We start from the raw sequence: 20387 nt of genomic DNA on the forward strand, positions 1-20387 counted from the left end.
CCCCCCGCCCCGCACCGGCCCCGCCGCTGCCCGAATTCTCCCGCGCAATCCCCTTGGCCCCGCCCCTCGCCCCCCAGACCCCGCCCCTCGCCCCTCCCAGTCCCGCCGCGGTGGCTGACGGGACTCGTAGTCCTGCGGCGGCGCCGCGTCACCGCGCCGGGCCCTAAGGGAGCGTCTGCCGCGTGCCGCCCCCGTAGGGACGCGTGAGGGAGGCGCGGGGCGGCCGCGCACTGGGGGGGTCGGAAATGTTTGACGGTCCCTAGCCCTACAGCCCGCCCCTTCCTCCTCCTGACTGGCCGCGAGGGCAGCGCCGCGCGTGGCGATTGGCCGAGGGGGCGGCGGTCTGGCCGCTGATTGGCGGGCGGCGGCGGAAGGAGCTGGCTGCCGGCGGGAGGGGAGGGGGGGACTTAGCGGAGGGAGGGGGGGGGCAAGATGGCGGCGGTGCTGGAGGTGGAGGTCGGCGGCCCCGGCGAGCGCGACGGGGAGGAGGTGGGGGGGGGACCGGGGGGGGACAAATCGGGGACAAATAGGGGACAAATAGGGGACAAATCGGGGACAAATCCTTCCCTCTGAGGCCTGGCCCGGGCTGCCCCGAGGAGCTGCGGGGGGCCCGGCCCTGGCAGTGCCCAAGGCCGGGGGGGGGGGGGGGGGGGGGAGGTGGCACGGCCCGGGTTTCTTCGGTGCCTTTCCTCAGGGGTCTGTGGATTGCCCCGAGGTTCTCGAGGGCGAAGGCTGGTGCCGGGGGAGGTGAGGGCCGGCGGGCGTGCGGGGCGCTCCCCGTCGGTCTGACCCCTGCAGGGCCGAGCCCCCCAGGAGCCCAGCGTGTGCCCAGCCGAGGGGGGAGGATCCGGCCCCAGATTCCTCGCACCTCGCAGCGCGTCTCGGCCCCTCTGCAGTGCCGCCGGCTGCGTTCCGAGAGCCCCCGTGAGCTGGGGGGAGCCTGCTGGCCGCACGGGCGTGGAGAGCTGCAGGGCCGTGGCCCTCAGCAGGGAGGTTCCTGGACCTCAGCCTGGCAGGGAGGGCTCGTGGAGGAGCCCCGGGGGCAGAGGACGGCGCTGGTTTCTGCCGGAGGTGCCACGGAGCGCAGGCGGCTGATAAGGAGGCCGAGGGCTGCTCCTATCCCTTTGCTCCCTCCCACAAAGTCCACGTCCAAGGGTGGATGGGGACGGCCCGGGGTGGTGGTGCTGAGCCTGGGGTGCTGGAACGAGCTGGGGCCTGGCAGCAGCGCCTGCTCCGTCCATTGTCCGAACACTCCTTGAGGTCCTGCAGCATGGCGTGGAGCTGCGGGAGCTCGAGGGGCTTTGGACAGCGCTCTGAGACACAGGGGCTGGTTTTTGGGTAGTCCTTTGGGGACCCAGGAGTCAGACTCGATGGTCCTGGCGGGTCCCTTTCCCCTCAGATACTCTGCGGCTCCATGAAAAGCCGGGTGCCCACGCTGCACCCCGGGGGCATCTTCAGAGAGCTGGCTGGCGTGAAACGCTGCTCGTGCTGTCGGGCTCAGCCTCCTGCACCAAAACCTCTCCCCTGTCCGTACCAAAGGGGCGCGGAGCTCGCACACCCGCAGCTGAGCTCCCCGGGAGAGGCAGAGTACCCTCCCGCTCCGCGTGCCTCTCGTTTCCCCGGGGCTTTGGCAGCTGCTGCCCAGCAGAGCTCCGCAGTTGGGTGTTCTCTCGCCGCGCCGGCGTGGGGTAAAGGCCGGGCAGTGTGCTTGGCGTGCTGTGAGCCCTGCCAGCGGGTACCCGGCTGCCCTCCGAGCGCTCGGCCCCCGGGTGCTGAGGTCAGCAGCTGCCGGCTCCGCGGCCCCGTCAGTGGGGTGACGGGATTACCGCACCGCCTTTCCTCCGAGGGATGATCTGGACGAGGGGATCGAGTGTGCCCTCAGCAAGTCTGCAGATGACACCAAGTTAGGTGCGTGCCTCGATCTGCTCGAGGGTAGGAAGGCTCTGCAGGAGGATCTGGAGAGGCTGGACCGATGGGCCGAGGCCAACTGCATGAAGTTCAACAAGGCCAAGTGCCGGGTCCTGCACCTGGGGCACAACAACTCCAAACAGAGCTACAGGCTGGGAGATGAGTGGTTGGAGAGCTGCCAGGCAGAGAAGGACCTGGGAGTAGTGGTTGATAGTTGGCTGAATATGAGCCAGCAGTGTGCTCAGGCAGCCAAGAAGGCCAGCAGCATCCTGGCTTGTATCAGAAATAGTGTGGCCAGCAGGGCCAGGGAGGTGATCGTCCCCCTGTACTCGGCTCTGGTGAGGCCGCACCTCGAGTGCTGGGTTCAGTTTTGGGCCCCTCGCTACAAGAAGGACATGGAGGTGCTCGAGCGAGTCCAGAGAAGGGCTACGAAGCTGGTGAGGGGCCTGGAGAACAAGGCTTACGAGGAGCGGCTGAGGGAGCTGGGACTGTTCAGTCTGGAGAAGAGGAGGCTCAGGGGTGACCTTATTGCACTCTACAGGTCCCTGAAGGGAGGCTGTAGCGAGGTGGGGGTCGGTCTGTGCTCCCACGTGCCTGGTGACAGGACCAGGGGGAATGGGCTGAAGCTGTGCCAGGGGAGGTTTAGGTTGGATATTAGGAAGAACTTCTTTCCTGAACGGGTTGTGAGGCACTGGAATGGGCTGCCCAGGGAAGGGGTTGAGTCCCCATCCCTGGAGGTCTTTAAAAGACGTTTAGATGTAGAGCTCAGGGATATGGTTTAGTGGGGACTGTTAGTGTTAGGTCAGAGGTTGGGCTGGGTGATCTTGGAGGGCTCTTCCAACCCAGACAATTCTGTGATCCTGTGAAATACCTCCTGAGCGCCCCAGCAAAGGTTGTGGGGAGGTTCTGGGGGCTTAGCCCCTGCTGGAAGCTCGGGGTGGCGTGGGGCTCTTCCGAGGGCTGTGCTGCTGCCTGCGGGGATGTTAGCCCCGGATTCCTGCCCGCCGTCACCCAGGGAGCTTCGGGGAGCGCCGAGGAGACGGAGGGCAGCGCGCATCGGTCCCATCCTTACCGTAAGCAGCACGCATCAGGCACAGCCTGGTCTCAGGCAGCCGTAGGAGCTCGGGCCGGGTATCGCCCAGCGGAGGGGCCTGGGGCAGCCCGCCGCACGCTCTGGTCCTCTGGGTTCTCTTCGGCTGACGAGGACGCGACGGGATCCGAGCGCTGGGTGCAGAACGGAGACGCTCAAAGCGGCGTGCGCGCCTGGCGGGGGGGGCAGGCGTGGTGGGCTTCACCAGCGCTGCGTGTTTCTGGGGTCAAACCTGGGTCTCTGTGATCTGAGAGGACGCTGCGGGGCAGGGCAGTGGCCTGAGGCCCCTTGGTTCCTGCAGGGACAATGAATTCGATGTCACAGGGTCTGTTCCCGCAGGGACAAGTAACTCAGCACGCGGCAGCGCTGGGCTGACGCTGCTCGGGGGGGGCAGGCCTGTGCCAGCGTCGCAGCGCTCGCACCCAACTGCTCCCTGCACCCAGCACAGCTCGCTGCTTTTGCAGGTTTTTGCTCTAAAAAGCTCCCAAATCGCCCCTTTTCTGGAAGAAGCGAAGCCCCGACGAGGTCTGCCCCACGCAGCGTGCTCTCAGGGCGATGCCGGGCGGTGCTGAGCCGGGGGGGGGCTCAGGAGGATTTGGGGGTCCTGCTGTTCGGTCCCGGCTTGTCCCTGCGTTCCCCTCCCGAGGTGTTACAGGACAGGCAGCGAGCGGGGCGGCTGGGGCCGATGCCTCCGGGCTCTCTGGGTGAAGATCTGCAGCCCTGGGGGAGAGCCGAGGGACCCCCTTCCTTCAGCGGGACCCCCGCCTGCAGCAGCCTCTCGCTGGGGGCAACGTGGGAACCTCCGTCCGGGGGTGAGGCGTGGGCGCTGCAGCCAGGAGCCCACTCAGGGCTTTGTCTCCTTTCTCTGGCCCCGAAGCCCGGCTGCTGCCAGCACCCTGCGTCCAGCCCCGCGGTCTCAGGCTGTGCCAGCCTTCGTCTCCCGTCCCCGGTGACGCCGCCGCCGCCCGCCCGGGGCCGGTGGTGCCCAGCCTCGGCCGTCTGATGAGGCAAAAGCTGCCTGCGGGAGGAGCTTACAGCAACGGCGGCGAAGCTAAACCTTTCTTTTCCACTGCCTGGTTCCAAAAAAAGGTGCCTGCGGGCGGTGCCGGGGCTTTGGGCCCCCTTCCCCCTCTGCTCCTGCCTCGTGCTGGGGTTTTCCCTCTGTGCCCAGAGCCCCCCCAGGGCTGCGAAGCTGTGCCTCAAAGTCACTCCTGCGCTGCCTCAGCGGTCACGTCGCGGGTGGGTGGCCTACAGCCACCTCCGTGCCGGGCTTTCCCTCGTGAAGGTCTTTGGGAGCGCCCCGGTGGGCTCGAGGAGGGGCCGTGCCGTGGCTCAGGGGCCGCTGTCTCTCTCCGCCGGCTGCAGAAGCCGGGTGCAGCCCCGGGGTGACCTGCGGTGAGCGGTACCCGCACGGCACCGCTGCCTCCGGGCACGAGGCTGCCCGGGGGAGCGAGGCAGAGGAGGGTGGAGGCTGGGGTCGCCGCTCCCAGGCTTCAGCAGCTGAGCTTTGTCTTCTTTTGTCTCCTTAGGTCGACCTCTCACACTTGTCCCCCGAAGAGAGATGGAGGTGAGTTGGTGGTGTAAGGAGAGCCTGTGCTCGCCGGCTGCAGAGGCCGTGCTTTGTGCTAGAGGGAGCTGAGGGCCTGCCTCGAGACAGCGCCGGCGGTTCTTTCAAACTGCTTGCCTGCTGTTCTGCCTTATCCCCTGGCCAAACCGATTTCAGCCTCGTGCTGCCGAGCCCACAGGCGCGCTCTTGTCTCGGCACCGGGTTATTGAACGCCTCAGATCAGCGGGTTTGCCGTGCTTGGTGGGTTTGGATTTATTTCCAACTTGGATTTTTTTTTTCCTACCTTGGACTTAGGCTGCAGCTTAAAGCTCAAAGTTAACTTCCAGCTCTTAAGGCTTAATGAGCGCGCTTAGCACCACGAGGTAAGGGTGCAGCTTTGCCTCGGCTTGCGGTCAGACAGCAGCGCCGAAAGCAAAGGAACCGCAGGCGTCGGTGCAGCGCCGGTCGGTGCCAGTCGCTCCTTCTGGGCTGCAAGGAGTCAGCATCACCCAGGGCAGGGGGAGGAAGCCGTGTGCTGGGGGCTGAGCAGGCGGAGGGAGGTTTTGGCAGGACAGCCTTGTTCCGTGGTTGCCCTGGGCCGCCGTGGTGTAAAACTGGCAGCTTTAGGGACGTTTTTTCTTCCTTTCCCCCCGGGATGGCAACGCAGCGCCCGCACCCCCGCGTTCCTTAACGCCGCTCTCCTGCGCCGGCTGCGTGCCTGCCGTGCCGCACGGGGGCTGCGCCTGCGCGCCCCTCAGCCGCCTCCTCGCTGCTGTTGCAGGGTGGAGCACGCGCGGATGCACGCCAAGCACCGCGGTCACGAGGCGATGCACGCCGAAATGGTCCTCATCCTGATCGCCACGCTGGTGGTGGCGCAGCTCCTGCTGGTTCAGTGGAAGCAGAGGCACCCCCGCTCCTACAACGTAAGTGTCTCCGGCTGCGCGTCTCGTCCCCGTCCTTCGGCCGATGGGGAGCCCGCCCGTGCTTCTTTCCTGGCTGCTGGTGCAACGCCCTCGTCTTCCCAGCAGCCGGAGGGATTCCGGCCAGGGACGAGGGTGAACGCACCGGGCGGCCTGAAGCCTGGCTTGTGCTGTCAGCACGCGGCACGGTGACGCCAGAAGGAGCGGGCAGGTCTCACGCTGTGCTAACGGCAGCGCGGGCGGGAGCCGCGTTTGGCCGAGGCTTCCCTCAGAGCCTGCTCGCTGAGGGCACCCCGGGTTTGAAGCTCCTGTGCTGCTTCTGGGCCGTCTGCTGAGCAGCCCCGCCGCTTTCCGACACCGCTGCCGTGTGTCAGCTTGCCAGAAAGGCTCCAGGGCTGTGCCTGGACCAGGAAACGAACCCCACCTGATTTTCTTACCGTAACGAGCATTTCCAGGCAGTTCCTGTAACCCTCTGGGAAACCAAAACCAGGCCCGTTGGCCCGTTCCCTCCCCAAAGCCCCCAGGAGCCCAGCGGCACGGCAGCGGCTCTGCTTGGGAGTATCTGGGGCAGAGGCAAGCCTGGACCTTGGTGCTGTGCCAGGCTCCTTGTTTAACGCTTGCCTCCGGGGCTGTGGTTCCAACGTTGGGAAGCCTGAAAAGGCAGAGGTTTGCGTAGCCCTCCTGCAAGGACTGGTCAGGCAGATCCGCTCCCGTGCCTCTTAGCAGCGTTCCCTCCTCCAGCCCTGGTCCTTTGCTGCCACAGACACCTTACTGCCAGCCAGCTGTCGCCGCTGGCTCCCTTCAGCCAGGCTCTGAGCCCGTTCCCTGGGCGCTGGCGGCCACCAGCCCAAATTCCCCGGCTCCCTGACACCGTTCAGAGCCCTTTGATACCAGCGGGAGCGAGGCTGCCAGGAGCACGGGGGTGTTTCTGCTGCCTGGCGCGCAGCGAGCCAGCTTCACGGCCTTTCCTCCGCTCTGGCAGATGGTGACCCTGTTCCAGATGTGGGTGGTGCCCCTGTACTTCACGGTGAAGCTGTACTGGTGGCGCTTCTTGGTCATCTGGCTGCTCTTCTCCGCCGTCACAGCTTTCGTCACCTTCAGGGCAACCCGAAAACCGCTGGTACAGACGACGCCCAGGTTAGTAGGAGCGTTCCTGGGAAGCGTCCTCAGCCCGAGGGAAGCGTTCCAGAGAGTCCTTTTGTGTCTCGCTGCCACAAACCACGGCCTCGCTCTGCGGTTTGCCCTGCTCAGCCACTGCAGCACCTCAGGGTGTAACTCAGGGTGTGTGCTCCTGCGGTGCTTTCACCGTGCTGGGCAGCTGAACAGCACCGCCGCTCTCACTGCCCCTCCTCAGATGAGGAGGGGAAGGAAAGGAAAGAACAACTCACGGGGTGAGATAAGGATGGCTTAATTAAAGAGAAATATATTATTAAGGAAATATTATTAATTAAACAATTCAACTAAAGGGAAAAAAGGGAAAGGGGAAGAGGGAGGGGGAAAGGGAATAACAAGACAAACCAAGTAGAGGCTGTGTGGAAGTGCAGAGGAAAGGAATTCCTCTCTAATCCCACCACCGAGCGATGCTTGAGCACGTCCTTGCAGCAGGGCCTCACCGCACGCAGCCGGTGTTCGGGAGGAGGACAGACGTTCTCCCAGCGAGAGCCCACCCCTGCCCTCTTCTTCCTTTTCCCCCTTTTCTTGCTGGGTGTGACCCCACATGGTGTGGAATAGCCCTTGGGTTGGTTCAGGTCAGCTGCCCTGGGGAGGTTTCTCTCTCACTTTTTGCCCACCCCCTGGGAGGGTCAGAGAGAGTCCTGATGCTGTGCCAGCACTGCTCAGCAGCAGCCACAACACCGGTGTGATCCCCCTGCTGTTCTAGCTCCAAGTGCAGAGCTCAGCACTGTGTGGGCTGCCGCAGGGAACGTTAACAGCCCAGCCAGACCCAGCACAGTTACCCTGCTGGAGGCTCTCCGTGGAGCTGCCATCCCCAGCAGCCAGACCCGTGTGTTGTCGGGGCGGTGCGAAGGGGGCCTGGCAGGCTCCCCGAGCACGTTCCCGGCGTGATGCTCACTCGCTTGAGGCCGTCGGGGATCCTGAGGCTTCTCGTTTGGAAGTCCGGACCGCGAGCTGCCATGGCAGCAGCAGATCTGTAGCCAGAATTAGTATCTGTAAGCCTCTCTGTGCCCACGTGTGTGGGTGGTCGAAACATCGGACTGGGAAAAGCGGCAGCCTGTAGGTGCTCGATGCGGCTCCGTTCGGGAGGAGCAAAGCAGCCTAATTCTTGTTTGGTATTTTTACAGGCTGGTTTACAAGTGGTTTCTGCTAATATACAAGATCAGCTACGCCACTGGGATCGTGGGGTACATGGCTGTGATGTTCACGCTTTTTGGTCTTAACTTATTGTTCAGGTGAGTGAAGCCTCGGGCTCCGATTCCCGGGGCGGGGGACGTGACAGGCCGTGGGGAGCGAGGTGTCTGGGACTCTGGGGCAACATCTTGGCAATCTGCCTGATGTGGCAGGAGGCCAGAGAGACTTTTAGGGTGTCCTCCCCCTGCGTGCTTGTGATGCTGGGGCTGCTCAAGAGCCCAGCTTCCCCCAGGGCCGCTTCCTCTGGCTCTGTGCGCGTCCAGCCTGGGGCAGCGGTGAGATCTCCTCGATAACCAGGTGCCTGCAGCCAGCGGCCAGCCCCGGCGTGGCAGCAGAGGACCTCCCCCCAAGCCACCCTCCATTTCAGAGAGTCTTAATTTCTCCTGGAGCCATGCGCAGGCCTGGCAGCTGCCTGCAGGGCTGTGGAGGGGTAGCCGGGGGCTTGTCTGGAGCCCACCCGGTGCACGTTAGAGCCGGGGAGATGGCAGCAGCTGCTCGCTTCAGGGGCAGGCGAGGGAGATGGGCAACAGGCATGAGGTATGGCCCCCGCAGCATGCAGGGGACGAAGCGGTGAGGTGCCCCAAGGGCAGGGGCTGGCGCTGTGCCTGCAGGCACGCAGAAGGTCTCTGCAGGGGACTGGTGGCAGACACGTGCTCACCGCCTGTGACTGCTCCTGTGGCGGAGCCACGCGTGCTGCAGCACTGCTGGGCTCCTCTTGCCCGCTGGCTGTGCGCCCCTGCGGCTGCAGAGCCCCCCTCCACGTCGCCTGGGCTCTTCTGTTGTAGAATCAAACCAGAAGATGCGATGGACTTCGGCATCTCCCTCCTCTTCTACGGTCTTTACTACGGGGTCCTGGAGCGGGACTTTGCCGAGATGTGTGCAGATTACATGGCCTCGACGATCGGGGTGAGTTAAGTCCTGTCCTCCCGGCAGTCCTGCCTGGGAACAGGGGAGCCGGGAGCAGGCTGCTTGCAGCCCCAGCTTTTGCCTCCCCGAGGAAGCTCTGCCCTAGGCAGGGCTCTCTGAGGCAGGTGCCTTGCTTGCTGCGCGCTCTCGGGGTCTGCGGCCAAGGTGCCCGCGTCAGGTTTCTGACAGGAGTCACTCGGGGGTCCCTCCCCAAGGGGTGGGGGTTTTACTCGGGTGGGCGGCTGAGCTCCACCACAGCCGCTCCCTCACTCCCCCTCAAAGAGGAGCGGGAGAAAATTCAATGAAAAGGGCTCAGGGGTTGAGATAAGGACGAGGAAATCACGCAGGAATTATCGTGATGGGCAAAACAGACTCAGCACAGGGAGATAGTAAGATTTATTGCCTATTGCTAACGAGCTAGAGAAGTGAGAAACAAAGGAAAGAAACCAAAAGCACCTTTTCCCCCCCCCCCATCCACCCTCTTCCACCTCCTCCCCCCGAGCGGCACAGGGGAACGGGGCAATGGGGGTTATGGTCAGTCTCTAGCACTTCTTCGCCGCCTCCCTTCTCGGTCCCTCTCATCCCCTGTGCTGTGGGCTCCCTCCCACGGGATGCAGTCCTTGCTGAACTGATCCAGCGTGGGCTGCCCAGAGGCAGCAGCTCTCCAAGAACTGCTCCAGATCTGGGTCCGTCCCACGGGGTCCATCCCTCGGGAGCAAACTGCTCCAACCTGGGTCCCCCACGGGCAGCAGCTCCTGCCAGGTCACCTGCTCCTGCGTGGGCTCCTCTCCACGGGCTGCAGCGTGGAACCCTGCTCCCCCGTGGTGCTCCATGGGCTGCAGGGGGACAGCCTGCTTCACCAGGGGCCTCACCACAGCCCGCAGGGGACTTCTGCTCCGGCTCCTGGAGCCCCTCTCCCCCTCCTTCTTCTCCTTCTTCTCCTTCTTCCCCTCTCCCCCTCCTTCACTGACCTTGGTGCCTGCAAGGCTGTTCCTCACTCCTCTCCCTCTCCCAGCTCTGTGTGGTGCAGCGTTTTTTTTCCCTGTCCTAAATCTGCTCTCACAGAGGCACAAACAACATCACTTACTGGCTCGGCTCTGCTCAGCAGTGGGGTCCTTACCTAACACGGGGCAGCTTCTAGATCCCCCTCACAGAAGCCACCCCCATGGCCCCCTGCTCCCAAAACCTCACCATGTAAACCCCCTACACAAGGACCACGTCTGTCCTGTGAGAGGGGGAGGGTCTGCGTGGTCCCCCCGGGCTCCTGACAGATATTTGTCTGTCTGAGCCTTCAAACTGGCCCAAGCCTCGGGCTGTCCCTGCGGGCAGAGCGGGCGTTCTGATGGCCTGACATCTCCGTCCCTCTCACCTGAAGTGCCAAAGAAAAGTGAACCAGAACACCCGTGGGGTGGATCGTGTTTCCCCGTGGCTCTGCTCGCCTTCCCCTTCCTCTCACTGCGATTTCTGCGGCGATCCAGCCTCCTGGGTAGATCTCCAGCCATTTATCTCTTCCCCCACCTCCCAGTGGTCGCCCCTGCCTGTAGCTCGTCCTGCCTGGCCACCACGCGGTCCTGGCCGCTGTCCCCTGGTGTGCACGCTCCCACACGGAGCCATGAGGGCCAGCTGGGCCCTGTTTGGCTGTCTCGGCTCAAACCCACGACCTGCAGCCTGGGGGGATCCCCCCAGCGTGGGGGGGTCGCAGAGACGTGGCCGCAGGCAAGTGGGGGGCTGCGGGGGGCTGGCAGGGCGCTGGGGCACGACGGGCTGTGCCGTGACTGAGCAGCACCGTGTCCTCTTGCAGCTGTTTCCCACAGCTGAGCCTGTGACAAGGTTTTTAAGCCCAAAAGGCTGAGGCTGGATGCCCAGGGCACTGGCCCAGCCCTCCCTAAAGCTGAACCGCTCCGAGGGGCTGTGGGATGTGTGCCCCCCCCCCCCCCAGTGACCAGCTCTCCCTCTGCTCTGCCCTGCTCAGTTCTACAGCGCCTCGGGGATGCCCACCAAGCACCTCTCCGACAGCGTCTGCGCCGTCTGCGGCCAGCAGATCTTCGTGGATGTCAACGAGGAGGGGATCATCGAGAACACCTATCGCCTCTCCTGCAATCACGTGTATCCTTCTGCTCCGGAGCCAGCGCCTGCCCCCGCCGCCCTCCTGCCCCTGCTCAGCACCAAGGAGCGCGCGTGCGGGACGCCGGGCGGCTCTGCGGCGGTGGCAAAGGATCCTCAGGGGGATGGCAGCTGAGCTGGCACAGAAAGGCCGTGTCCTGCGTGTCCCCGTGCTCGTTTCCTTGCTGCCTCCTCGTGCGTTGGTTTTTTTCCACTTCTCCCTCTGCCCGGCTCCAGCAGTCCTGGCGTGGAGCTGGGCCTCGCTGTCCCCCGCACGGAGCTGACACGTCTCCGGCAGAGCCCCGCGGGCTGTGTGTCGCCCTGGCCGCCCCCCCTGGAGGGAGAAATCGGCAGCCCTCGTTTCCCTGCTGGCAGGGCTCAGGCGCTGTGTGCCCGGCCAAGCTCCAGCCGCATCCTGCCCGCTTCCTCCGTCCCCGCAGCTCCTCTGGCAGCACCGCGTGTGGAGCTCCCAGCGCCCTGGCAGCTGATGGGGGTGAAGCCAGTTGCAAAAGTGGAAGTCCTGACAGCTCAGAGCCGTGGCCGGGGGCAGGTCAGGGGTTTTTCCAGCCGTGACTCAGTGGTGGAGCTGGGATGTTCTCCGCTACTGCCTCCCTGACTCAGAGCGCGGTGGTTTCCAGCCTGCCTGAGCAAAGGTCACGGAGCTTGTTGCCTCACGCTGGGCGCCGAAGGCAGTGTGGAAACGCCTGCAGCAGCTGAGCGGGGGCCGGATACGGCCGCAGGAGGATGCGGGGCAGAGGCTGCTGGCGAGGGAGCGGCTCCTGCACTGCGCTGTGCTGGAGCCCTGCTGGTGATCCCGGGGGGAGCTGCTTGGCCGGGGACGGCCTCGAGGACGCCCCTGTTCGGGGGAACCGGCCTCGCCTTGCCACGCGGCTCTGGTTACAGCCACGGCACGTCTCCCCGCCACTTCTCTGGGCTGCGTTGGGCTCTGCGGCTGTGGCACAGCGCGAGTGACGGCTGGCAGGCGGGCGGCCGGGAAACGCCGCGGGGCAGCTTGGTGCGCGGAGCCGCCTTGGCAGAGCGGCCGCTCCCAGGGGCTGCGGGCACCCGGGGGCTGCCCCGCGTGTCCCCGCTGCGAGCCCCTTTCCGGGAGGCGATGGGTCTTCTAGGAAAGCTCTGCGTTGGGCAACGCAGCCGTCCTCGTGCCGCGTGGGTGCTTCCTGTGCCCTGCGTGTGATGTGGGGGTGATTCTGATTCCTTCAGGCGTGACAGAGGCCCCGTTTCCTCCGTGCTCGCTCGCGGCGCCCCGTGCCCAGGCACTTCCCTTAACGTGCCGCTCCCCAGGTTTCACGAGTTCTGCATCCGCGGCTGGTGCATCGTCGGGAAGAAGCAGACGTGTCCATACTGCAAAGAGAAGGTGGATCTCAAGAGGATGTTCAGTAACCCGTATCCTTTCTCCACGGCGGAGCTGGTTCCCCGCTTCTGCTCCGGAGCTGGGCACGGAGCCGCGGGAGCCTCGGGGGAGCTGGGAGGGCGCGGGTTTGGGTGAGCTGCTGCTCCCTCGGGTGGGAGGCAGGAGCCTCCGTCCTGGTGGCGTGGGGCAGCTCCTGCCTGGGCTGCGCTCCCCTCGTGCCTCCCCGTGGCTCTTTAACTCCGTTCCACACAGCTGGGAGAGGCCGCACGTCATGTACGGGCAGCTGCTGGACTGGCTGCGCTACCTGGTGGCCTGGCAGCCGGTCATCATCGGACTGGTCCAGGGCATCAACTACATCCTGGGCCTGGAGTAAGGGAAGGCGGCGGGCAGCCGTGGAGCCACGCGAGGCCACGGGCCGGGGGCAGAGGACAGCAGCCGGCCGGATCCGTCGCATCTCGGCCGCCCCCGAGGACCGCGGCACCGAGGACTCGTCCCTGGGGCGACCCCCAGCCAAGCAGCTCCCGCTAGGGCCCCGGGGGAGCCTGGTTTTTTAAAAGCAATTATTTTAATGCGCGTATTTAAAACTTTCTATTGCAGACGAAGAGACGGGTGGCCCCGTGTCCCAGCCCTGGGGCCTGCTCCTGCAGGAGGCTCTTGGCTTGGGGCCGTTGGTCTCCCTTCCCTGCTGGGCCTGCAGCTGGTGAGGAAGGGCCAGGGCAGCGCATCAAGGTGCGGGGCTCGTCTCCCTGCCAGCTGCCCTCCTGCTTCTACAGGAGAAGGCTGGGCCCGTGCACTGCGTGGCGGGGAGCCACGGGACGGGGGGACACCCCGGGGGACAGAGCGACACGTGGCTGCCCTGGGCTGGGCTCTTTCCCACCTGCTCCCCGCTGCGGGTGTACGGGGAGGGAAGGAGCCGCTCCTGCACTGCCCTCTGAGCGTGGTCTCGTCCGGTGCCCCCCAGCCTCTGCCTGCCTCACCCTTTTGTACGCTCCCCTCTTTTCTATGTCCCCCTGCGCGTCCCCGTGCCTCACCAGGGCTGGTGCTGTCCTCAGCCGGCCGGGATGCGGGGCTGGGGGGGGGGGCTTCTCCCCTTGCACCCCGTTGGTAGTGGAGCGGGTGAGGGCCCCCCAGCTGGTGTTCGGTGCCAGCGGCGCGTGGCCACGCTGGCAGAGCGAGGCCTCCCCCGGCCCCGTGGCTTTGGCACGGGATCGTCCTCGTGCTGCAGGCACTGGGGAAGTGGCCGGCACCGCGACGCCGCCGGGGGCTGTGTGTCAGCCGGGGGCTGCCCGGCGTGGGGCTGCCCGCCTGCCCTGCTGCGTGCTGGGTTTCTGTAGGGCGAAACCGCCCCGCCATGTGCCAAACACACACACAGCGCCCGGGGAACTGATGTGGCGCGGGGATTTTCTCCCTCGTCCCGCCTGTGCTGCGGCCAGATGGCGTTTCCTCCTCCCGCCCCTGCACTGTCTGGACGCAGCGGTGGCTTCTGCAGCCTCCCCGCAGGCGCTGCCCACGGCGGGCAGCCCCAGCAGCCTGCGGGCGGTGGCACCGCGCTGGGCAGCGCTGAGGGTGCTGTGCTGCAGCCCCGGTGCCCGCGGGCGCTGCGGGGAGGACGCGGCCGCTGGGCTGCCCGTGGGGGAGAAGCGGGATGCGCGGCGCTTGGCGGGCTCTGCAAGGAGCCCCGCGCTGTCACGGCGCCAGCACTGCCCTTCCGGGGGTTGTTAATAAAAAATGCCAGAAAACTCACTGGGTTTTGGGGGGCTTTTATTCGACACCTGTCATTTCTCTGCTACCATGGCTTGAGGGTTTGGGTCCCTGCTCCAGATGTGCCTTGAGGTGTGCAGGGGGCAGAGGCCTGGGGGGTTTCTCCCTTCTGCTTGTCCCCGTGCCTGTGTGCAGGGTCCCTGCCCCGCTGCGCAGGCTCCCCCCAGCCCCAGCCCCAGCCCCAGCTCTGCTGCTGTCAGTGCCAGGCTTGGAGCGCTCCGTGCCTTGCTGGGGGCTGTGCTCCTGCCCCTTACGAGCAGAGGCGCTGCGCCGAGCAGTGTCCTGGCCTCTGCTGTCCCCTGGGGCTCAGTGGTCACCTTCCTCCTCCTCCGTCCCCCTGTGGTGTGAGGGACGAGTGCCACCGTCCCGCTGTGAAAGCCACATCCAACCTGTGTCTCCCTGGGAAGCGCCAGGGCTCAGGGCATCGCCTCCTCCTCCTCCTCCTCCTCCTCCTCCTCCTCCTCCTCCTCCTATTCCCTGGGCGAGGAAGAGGAGCCCGGCTGCATCCCCCAGGGACCCGCTGGGATGCGCTTCACCTGGTGCAGGGGTCCCCCTGTCCCCACCCCGCTGCCTCCTGCCCTCCTGGAGCCTGGGGGGGCTGGAGCCGGGGCAGAGGATCCCCCCCCCCACCCCCCCAGGGTGGGGAAGCCCCTTCTGCTCCCTGCCCCCTGCACCAGCCCTTCCGTGGGGCGTCGGGGCCACCTGTGGGGTCAGTGGCCCTGGCATGGCTTCAGATGGTGTCACCGCTGGGGTGGGGACGCTCCCTGGTCCCTTTCGCTTTCTTTTACGGGAAAGGAGAGGGACAGCAGGAAGCAGGGCAAGCCTGGGCCGTAAACCAGGGGAAAGGGCAGGAGGACACAGCCCCGGCCGGGACCCTGCGTCCCCCGGGCTTTGCCCACCTCCCTCTGCCCCCACGCGGCTCAGCCCAGGCTCTTCCTTGCCCCAAAGCCCCCAGCTCGATCCAGGGGGCTCAGGGCTGGGGTGGGAGCCGGGGTCATGGTGAGAGCGGCTGCGCGCAGGTTGCTTCCTGCAAGGGACCCCCGAGGGACCCCCGAGGGGCGCACAGCGGGAGATGGTGCCCAGGGCTGCCCAGCTCCCCTGGGGGGTAAGGGCACAGCGTGGGGACGGGCCTGGAGCCCCCTGACCCCACCGCAAGGCTCGGCCCCACACAGCGGGCAGGAGCCAGGGGCATGGGACAGGGCACAGGGCACGGCCAGGCCAGCGGGGGGGCAGCTGGGGGCAACGGGGGGACACGGGGCATGGGGGACATTGGGCACAGGGTGGGCGTGGGGCATGGGGGACACGGGGACATTGGGCACGAGAACATAGGAGACATGGGGACATTGGGCATGGGGACACTGGGCACGGGATGGGCGTGGGGGACACGGGAACATTGGGCACGGGACACGGGGACATTGGGGCATGGGGACACTGGGCACGGGGGACATGGGGACATTGGGCACGGGGCGGGCGTGGGGTCCCGGCAAAGGAGGGGCGCGGGGATGCGGGACCCGGGGATGCCCAGCCCGGTGCGAGCACGACCAGGGGCGGTCCCCGGTGAGTCACGGCCGCGTCCCCATAAAGCGCCCCCGCCGGGCGCTGCCGCACGATGGCTCCGTGCGCCCGTTCCGACGGTGCGGCCGCTGCGGGACCAGACGGGCACCGGGGCGGGGGGAGCCGGGGCGGGGGGAGCGCTCCGGTGCCCGGGAGGAGCTGCGGGGGCTCGGGGATGCCGCCCGGTGCCGTGCCCGGCTCGGGGGCCGCATCCCGGCGTGCCCGCCCCGGTGCCGGGCGCTGAGCCCCGTTTCTGCCCGCAGCCCCCCCCGGGCCCCGTGCCCTCCTCCTCCTCCTGCTGCTGCTCTGCTGGGCCGTGGCCTCCCGCAGCGCCGGTAAGTGGGGCTGAAGGGGGCCAGGACCGGCCCCTGCCTCTGTGCCCCCCCGGGGGGCTGGGGAGCAGCCGTGTCCCTGCCCCCCCATGGGGACCGGGTCTGGGGGCAGCTCCTGTCCCTCACCCCGCTCCGCTCCCCCAGCTGCCATGGCCCTGCAGCCCCCCCGCATCACCACGCTGCGGATGCCGGCAGAGCACCCCCGCCTGGGTAAGAGACCCCCGCGGGGACAGCCTGGGGACAGGGGCTGTGGGGAGGCCGTGCTGAGTTGGGGCTGCGTCCCTCATCCTTGGGAGGGGAGGGGGGGTCGGCTCCTGCCCCCCTGCACTTGGGGCTTGGGGAGCGCGGGAAGGCTCCGCAGGGGCTTTTGGGGTGCGGGTGAGGTAGGGGCTGTTCCCCCGGGACCTCCGGGGATGGCATGGGGGGGCTGCACAGCAGGATCACTGCCACCCCCCCCGGGTGCCAGCCCATCTCCCCCCATGCACAGGCTGTGGTGTGAAGATCTCCTGCGAGGCCGTGAGCAGCCTCCCCGACCTCACGCTGCTCTACTGGCTGGGGAACGGCTCCTTCATCGAGAAGCTGCACCCGGACGGCGCCGTGCACGAGGGGATGCTGCTGTGAGTACAGGGGGGTCCCGGGGCTGCGGGGGCAGCTCCGGCCCTGCTGGGTGTCCGGGCGCTGGGGGTGCCCGGCGGTGGGTGCTGACGGGGCCCTTGGTGCTCACCCCGCAGAGAGGAGCCGTGGGGCTCGGGGGTGCTCCTGCGCCGTGACCTGCTCTTCAGCTCCTTCAGCGCCCGGGACCTGCGCACCAACTTCACCTGCGTGGTGCTGAGCCCCGTCGGCCTTGACACCAGGGAGGTGCGATGGGGCCCCCCGGAGCCGGCCCCCAGCGAGAGCAGGGGACAGGGCTGAGACTGGGCAGCAGCTGGTGGTGGGTGAGAGCCTCACGGTGTGGGGCAAGGGCTGCCCCGGCCGCATGGGAAGGGATGCTCCGTGGGACTGGCGTGGGGGGAAACCCTCCTGCCCCTGCCCGGAGCTGCCCCCAGCCCGGCCCTTGCTGGACCCTGGTTGGTGGCAGTGTGGTGGGCTCTCAGCCTGCCCACCCCCAGGTCAGGAGGCTGCTGTGGGGGCTCTTTGCCCAGCCCCAGAGCTTTGTCCCTGCTTTGATGGACACAGCCCCGCTGCGGGGCTCCTGGTGCCCCTCGCCCCCCAGGACCTGCCCGCAGCAGGCTGTGGGGCAGCAGGGATTCATTAAAGTGCATTGAGGCTGCCTGGTGTCACCTGTGTGCTGGGGGTGCAGGGGACACCCGTGGGGTGAGGAGGAAGACGAGGTGCCCACGGTGCTGGCAGAGCTGCTTCTGAGTGCTGTGCGCTGCTCCATGGGGCAGCCCCCGTCTGTCCCGTCGGCAGAGCCCGATCCTGGGCACTGGGGGCTGAGGCGGTCGCTACCAGCCAAATCCCTGCTCCTGAGCCACTGTGGAGGCTCCCCAGAGAGGATAGGAGCCCCCAGAGCGCCCCATGCCCCCTCACAGGACCCGGAGCAGCACTGTCCGGGATGCTGTGGATCCAGGAGGGTTGGGGAGGAAGCTGGAGAAGACCCCTGGCCGCTGCCCATGCAAAATGCCCCCACGGTGGGGAGACACAGGAACCCTCCTCGATGCCTCCATCCTACAGCAATGCTTTTATTTCTCTGGAAAAGCCAGGAAAAGGCTTCCTCCAGCCTCTGCTGGTGTTCTAGGGTCACCGGAGCGTCCTGGGGCTGGTGGCACCGCTCCTGCTGGAGCAGAAAGCATCCAGAACACAAAAGCATAATCCCACAGTTTCCATTAAATGTGTTTTCACGTTGCTGCCCCATTTTCCTTGTGGAGGTGCAGCACCAGTGCAGTTGGCTTAGAGGCATCCCATGGCTGCCAGGGCTGTGGCTGCCAAGAGGAGACTCCAGAGGTGTGGGGGTTCCCTGGGACTGCTCCTGCCTGGGAAATGATGACAGGGAGTTAATGACTGCCAGAGGGTGCAAGCACGGGGCTGGCCGTGGGAAGGGGCTGGGGGCTCGCCTCTTACCTTCACTGAACACACATGGCTGATCCTTGCACCTTTTCTCTGCCAAAGAGACCAACAACGTCTGTGCACTGCCCTGCTCTGTGCCCTTCACCCCAACCAAGCCGTGCCACAGAGCACCCCCACTGCAAACCCCAAGGGAGAGCAGCTGGGAGTGCACAGGGATGCGCAGGGCGAGCTCCCCAGGCTCCCTGAATCTCCTGACACGGAGGTGCTGCCTTCACCACAAGGCTCCCCTTCCCCTCACAGAGCCGGTGGCACAGGGTCGCCCTCTCTTGCCCCCTGCTCCCCAGCCTCAGCCCCATCTCCCGGTGGCACCCACCCTGCCGGCTGCCCTTACCCTTCACAAACTCGCAGTTGTAGGTGCTGCGCGCAGCCTGGGAGTGGAGGTGGATGAAGTTTCCGTCTCTGCCATGGGTGAAGTTGGTGACCTTGAAGACCTCAAAGGGTGGGATGAGGACTTCATCCTCACCAGGGTAGAAGGAGAAGTTCTTGATGGGAACACTGTAGCAGGTATCCAAAAAGAAGAAGGTGTCCTGGCCAAAGGACTGAGCAACCTTCTTCTGGAGGGAGGCAGAGGTGAACTGGCCGAAGCGGACGGTGTGCTGGAGCTGGGCTGTGAAGCGGGTGCCTTTGATGCCGCGGTAGGCGCGGTGGCAGCCATGGCCCTGGGCCTCCCGCAGGGTGTGCAGGGCCTTGGTCAGGAGGAAGTGCAGCGTCTTGAAGGGGAAGGATTGGAGGTAGTGCTCGCGGGAGCGCCCGCCCTCGCGCACGGCCGCGTTGAACTGTCGGTACAGGCCCCTCTCGGCAGTGTACGCCAGCACGGCCACCGCCTGCTCCTGCTGCAGGACTGTCGGGCGGGCGGCGTGGCCCCATCGATTCCTCCACTCCATCACCGCACCTCTCCAGCCCTCCGCGTAGGCAGGGTTGGTGAACTCGGTGCGGTTCAGCTCCTCCAGCTCCTTCCCCATCATGCGGCTGCAGCCCTGGTACTGGTCATCAAAGGAGCTGAGGACCATGTCCATTGCCACCTCCTTGATTGCGTCGAGGTCTCGCTTGCTGCCAGTGGCTGAGGTGCTGAACAGGGTGCTGGCCAGCAGCACCCAGCCCAGGGCAAGGTGCTCCATGTGCAGAATGACCCTGGTGCCTGGCTGCAGACCCACAGGTCCCCCCCGGCCCGGTCCCACCAGCCTTGGAGCTGCAGCAAGTTGTTACCTCAGCTCCGCTCGGTGCGCAGGACACGTGGAGCTGCCTGCTGTGGCTTTTTATAGCAGCCCCTTCCTGCGTCCCATGGGCTATTTATATGCTGGCCCCCCATGACCTCCCAGAATAGCTGCTGCTGCCCAGTTGTTGCAAGTGTCTGCAGGGACACCGTCAGGAAATTCCCCTTGCTTTAGTGTTAGTGCGGGTCCCAGTCCCACGGGTGTTTGCGGTGGTTTCGCCCGGACGGCCAGCTAAACGCCACCACAACCACGCTCACCAATGGCTTTGCCTTTTCCCAAGGCAGGAGCAACCCACCTGCCTTCCCCAGCCACTTTCCTCCATGCACGGTGGGGACTTCCCACAGTGTGCAGGGGCTTTGAGCAGGACCTGGATGGCTCTCAGATCTCTGCTATTAACTAGCCAAGTGGCTGCTGCTAAATTTGCATCCCAGTGTTTCCATGCCCCAGCACCCAGTGCCTGTAACGCAGGCTTGTAACGGTCCCTTACACCTTCCAACCTCTCCAGGGGCTCATGGGTGACGGGATGTGATACACCCAGTCAGTGCCGTGCCTCTTGGCCTAGGGCGTTACGGGGTTATTTCAGAGGGGACTCCCATTGCAGGGCTCGATTCTCTTGGGTGTTCCATGATGCCATAGACCTTGTCTTTCCAGGCCCAAGATGGTGTTTGGGGCAGTAGCATGGTTTACCAGGTGTGTTGTAGAGCTTAGGGATATGGTTTAGTGGAGGGCTTGTTAGTGTTAGGTCAGAGGTTGGACTCGGTGATCTTGGAGGTCTCTTCCAACCCAAACTATTCTGTGATTCTGTGATTCTGTTTCCAGCCACCAAGTAATTGCTGCTACCGTGGTGAGTATGTAGTGCTTGCCTTGGTGGGTTTGTAGCAATTGTCCACTTGCTCGAGTGACTTTCTTGGAGGGATGCCTTCCCTTCACACTCAGCAGGAGTTGCCTCCAAAGGCTTTGTCAGTGCCCCTTTCCAAAGAGAGGGATCCCAGCTGCTTGGCTTCCCTGCTCTCTAACTCTAGGCTATTGACACCATTATACCAGCATTGGAGAAGCCAGGAGACAATCACAGAATCACTGAATTGTAGGGGTTGGAGGGGACCTCGAGAGGTCATCGGGTCCAAGCCCCCTGCCAAAGCAGGTTCCCCAGAGCAGGCTGCCCAGGTAGGCGTCCAGATGGGCCTTGGATATCTCCAGGGAAGGAGACTCCACAACCTCCCTGGGCAGCCTGTCCCAGTGCTCCGTCA

General features: G+C 65.6%; 4 protein-coding genes across 10 annotated transcripts in view; 3 read left to right on the plus strand and 1 right to left on the minus strand.

The window, feature by feature from the left end:
- The window catches only part of NUMA1 (nuclear mitotic apparatus protein 1), a 34521-nt gene extending 27062 nt beyond the window's left edge, over nt 1-7459 (plus strand). For all 4 annotated transcript variants that reach the window (XM_035330735.1, XM_035330715.1, XM_035330730.1 and 1 more), the window contains one exon: nt 7443-7459. The gene's annotated coding sequence lies outside the window, so the exon portion shown is untranslated. The remainder of the gene's footprint in view (nt 1-7442) is intronic.
- Nucleotides 394-12855, plus strand: RNF121 (ring finger protein 121). 2 transcript variants are annotated; one of them, XM_035330755.1, is made up of 9 exons: nt 394-489; nt 4528-4565; nt 5326-5467; nt 6447-6601; nt 7765-7872; nt 8617-8737; nt 10710-10843; nt 12143-12244; nt 12465-12855. In XM_035330755.1, exons 1-9 carry the CDS (start codon nt 433-435, stop codon nt 12583-12585), a joined length of 978 nt encoding a protein of 325 aa, XP_035186646.1. In that variant the 5' UTR covers nt 394-432; the 3' UTR covers nt 12586-12855. The 2 variants fall into 2 exon arrangements, with proteins under 2 accessions (XP_035186646.1, XP_035186654.1); XM_035330763.1 differs by having other exon boundaries at nt 404-456.
- A 2613-nt stretch (nt 12856-15468) lies between these two features.
- IL18BP (interleukin 18 binding protein) lies at nt 15469-17129 on the plus strand. Its single transcript, XM_035330783.1, has 4 exons — nt 15469-15862; nt 16004-16069; nt 16347-16476; nt 16591-17129. Exons 2-4 carry the CDS (start codon nt 16009-16011, stop codon nt 16769-16771), a joined length of 372 nt encoding a protein of 123 aa, XP_035186674.1. The 5' UTR covers nt 15469-15862; nt 16004-16008; the 3' UTR covers nt 16772-17129.
- A 301-nt stretch (nt 17130-17430) lies between these two features.
- ART1 (ADP-ribosyltransferase 1) lies at nt 17431-19361 on the minus strand. 3 transcript variants are annotated; one of them, XM_035330771.1, is made up of 3 exons: nt 18258-19361; nt 17926-17959; nt 17431-17837 (listed from the first exon to the last, which is right to left on the minus strand). In XM_035330771.1, exons 1-3 carry the CDS (start codon nt 19042-19044, stop codon nt 17750-17752), a joined length of 909 nt encoding a protein of 302 aa, XP_035186662.1. In that variant the 5' UTR covers nt 19045-19361; the 3' UTR covers nt 17431-17749. The 3 variants fall into 3 exon arrangements, with proteins under 3 accessions (XP_035186662.1, XP_035186659.1, XP_035186665.1); XM_035330768.1 differs by having other exon boundaries at nt 17431-17832; nt 17921-17959; nt 18258-19357; XM_035330774.1 differs by lacking the exon at nt 17926-17959 and having other exon boundaries at nt 17431-17832; nt 18258-19359.
- Nucleotides 19362-20387: the final 1026 nt, after the last annotated feature.

This window comes from Oxyura jamaicensis, chromosome 1 (assembly GCF_011077185.1).
Source record: "Oxyura jamaicensis isolate SHBP4307 breed ruddy duck chromosome 1, BPBGC_Ojam_1.0, whole genome shotgun sequence".
In the NCBI taxonomy this organism is placed as follows: Eukaryota; Metazoa; Chordata; class Aves; order Anseriformes; family Anatidae; genus Oxyura; species Oxyura jamaicensis.

Coding starts and splice junctions, on each gene's coding strand:
- RNF121 (XM_035330755.1), top strand. CDS start 433: ATGGCGGCGGTGCTGGAGGTGGAGGTCGGCGGCCCCGGCGAGCGCGAC. Junction 4,566..5,325: donor TCCCCCGAAGAGAGATGGAG/GTGAGTTGGTGG, acceptor CTGCTGTTGCAG/GGTGGAGCACGCGCGGATGC. Junction 8,738..10,709: donor ACATGGCCTCGACGATCGGG/GTGAGTTAAGTC, acceptor TGCCCTGCTCAG/TTCTACAGCGCCTCGGGGAT.
- IL18BP (XM_035330783.1), top strand. CDS start 16,009: ATGGCCCTGCAGCCCCCCCGCATCACCACGCTGCGGATGCCGGCAGAG. Junction 16,070..16,346: donor GGCAGAGCACCCCCGCCTGG/GTAAGAGACCCC, acceptor CCCCATGCACAG/GCTGTGGTGTGAAGATCTCC. Junction 16,477..16,590: donor GTGCACGAGGGGATGCTGCT/GTGAGTACAGGG, acceptor CTCACCCCGCAG/AGAGGAGCCGTGGGGCTCGG.
- ART1 (XM_035330771.1), bottom strand. CDS start 19,044: ATGGAGCACCTTGCCCTGGGCTGGGTGCTGCTGGCCAGCACCCTGTTC. Junction 17,960..18,257: donor CAACTGCGAGTTTGTGAAGG/GTAAGGGCAGCC, acceptor TCTCTTTGGCAG/AGAAAAGGTGCAAGGATCAG. Junction 17,838..17,925: donor GATCAGCCATGTGTGTTCAG/TGAAGGTAAGAG, acceptor CTGTCATCATTT/CCCAGGCAGGAGCAGTCCCA.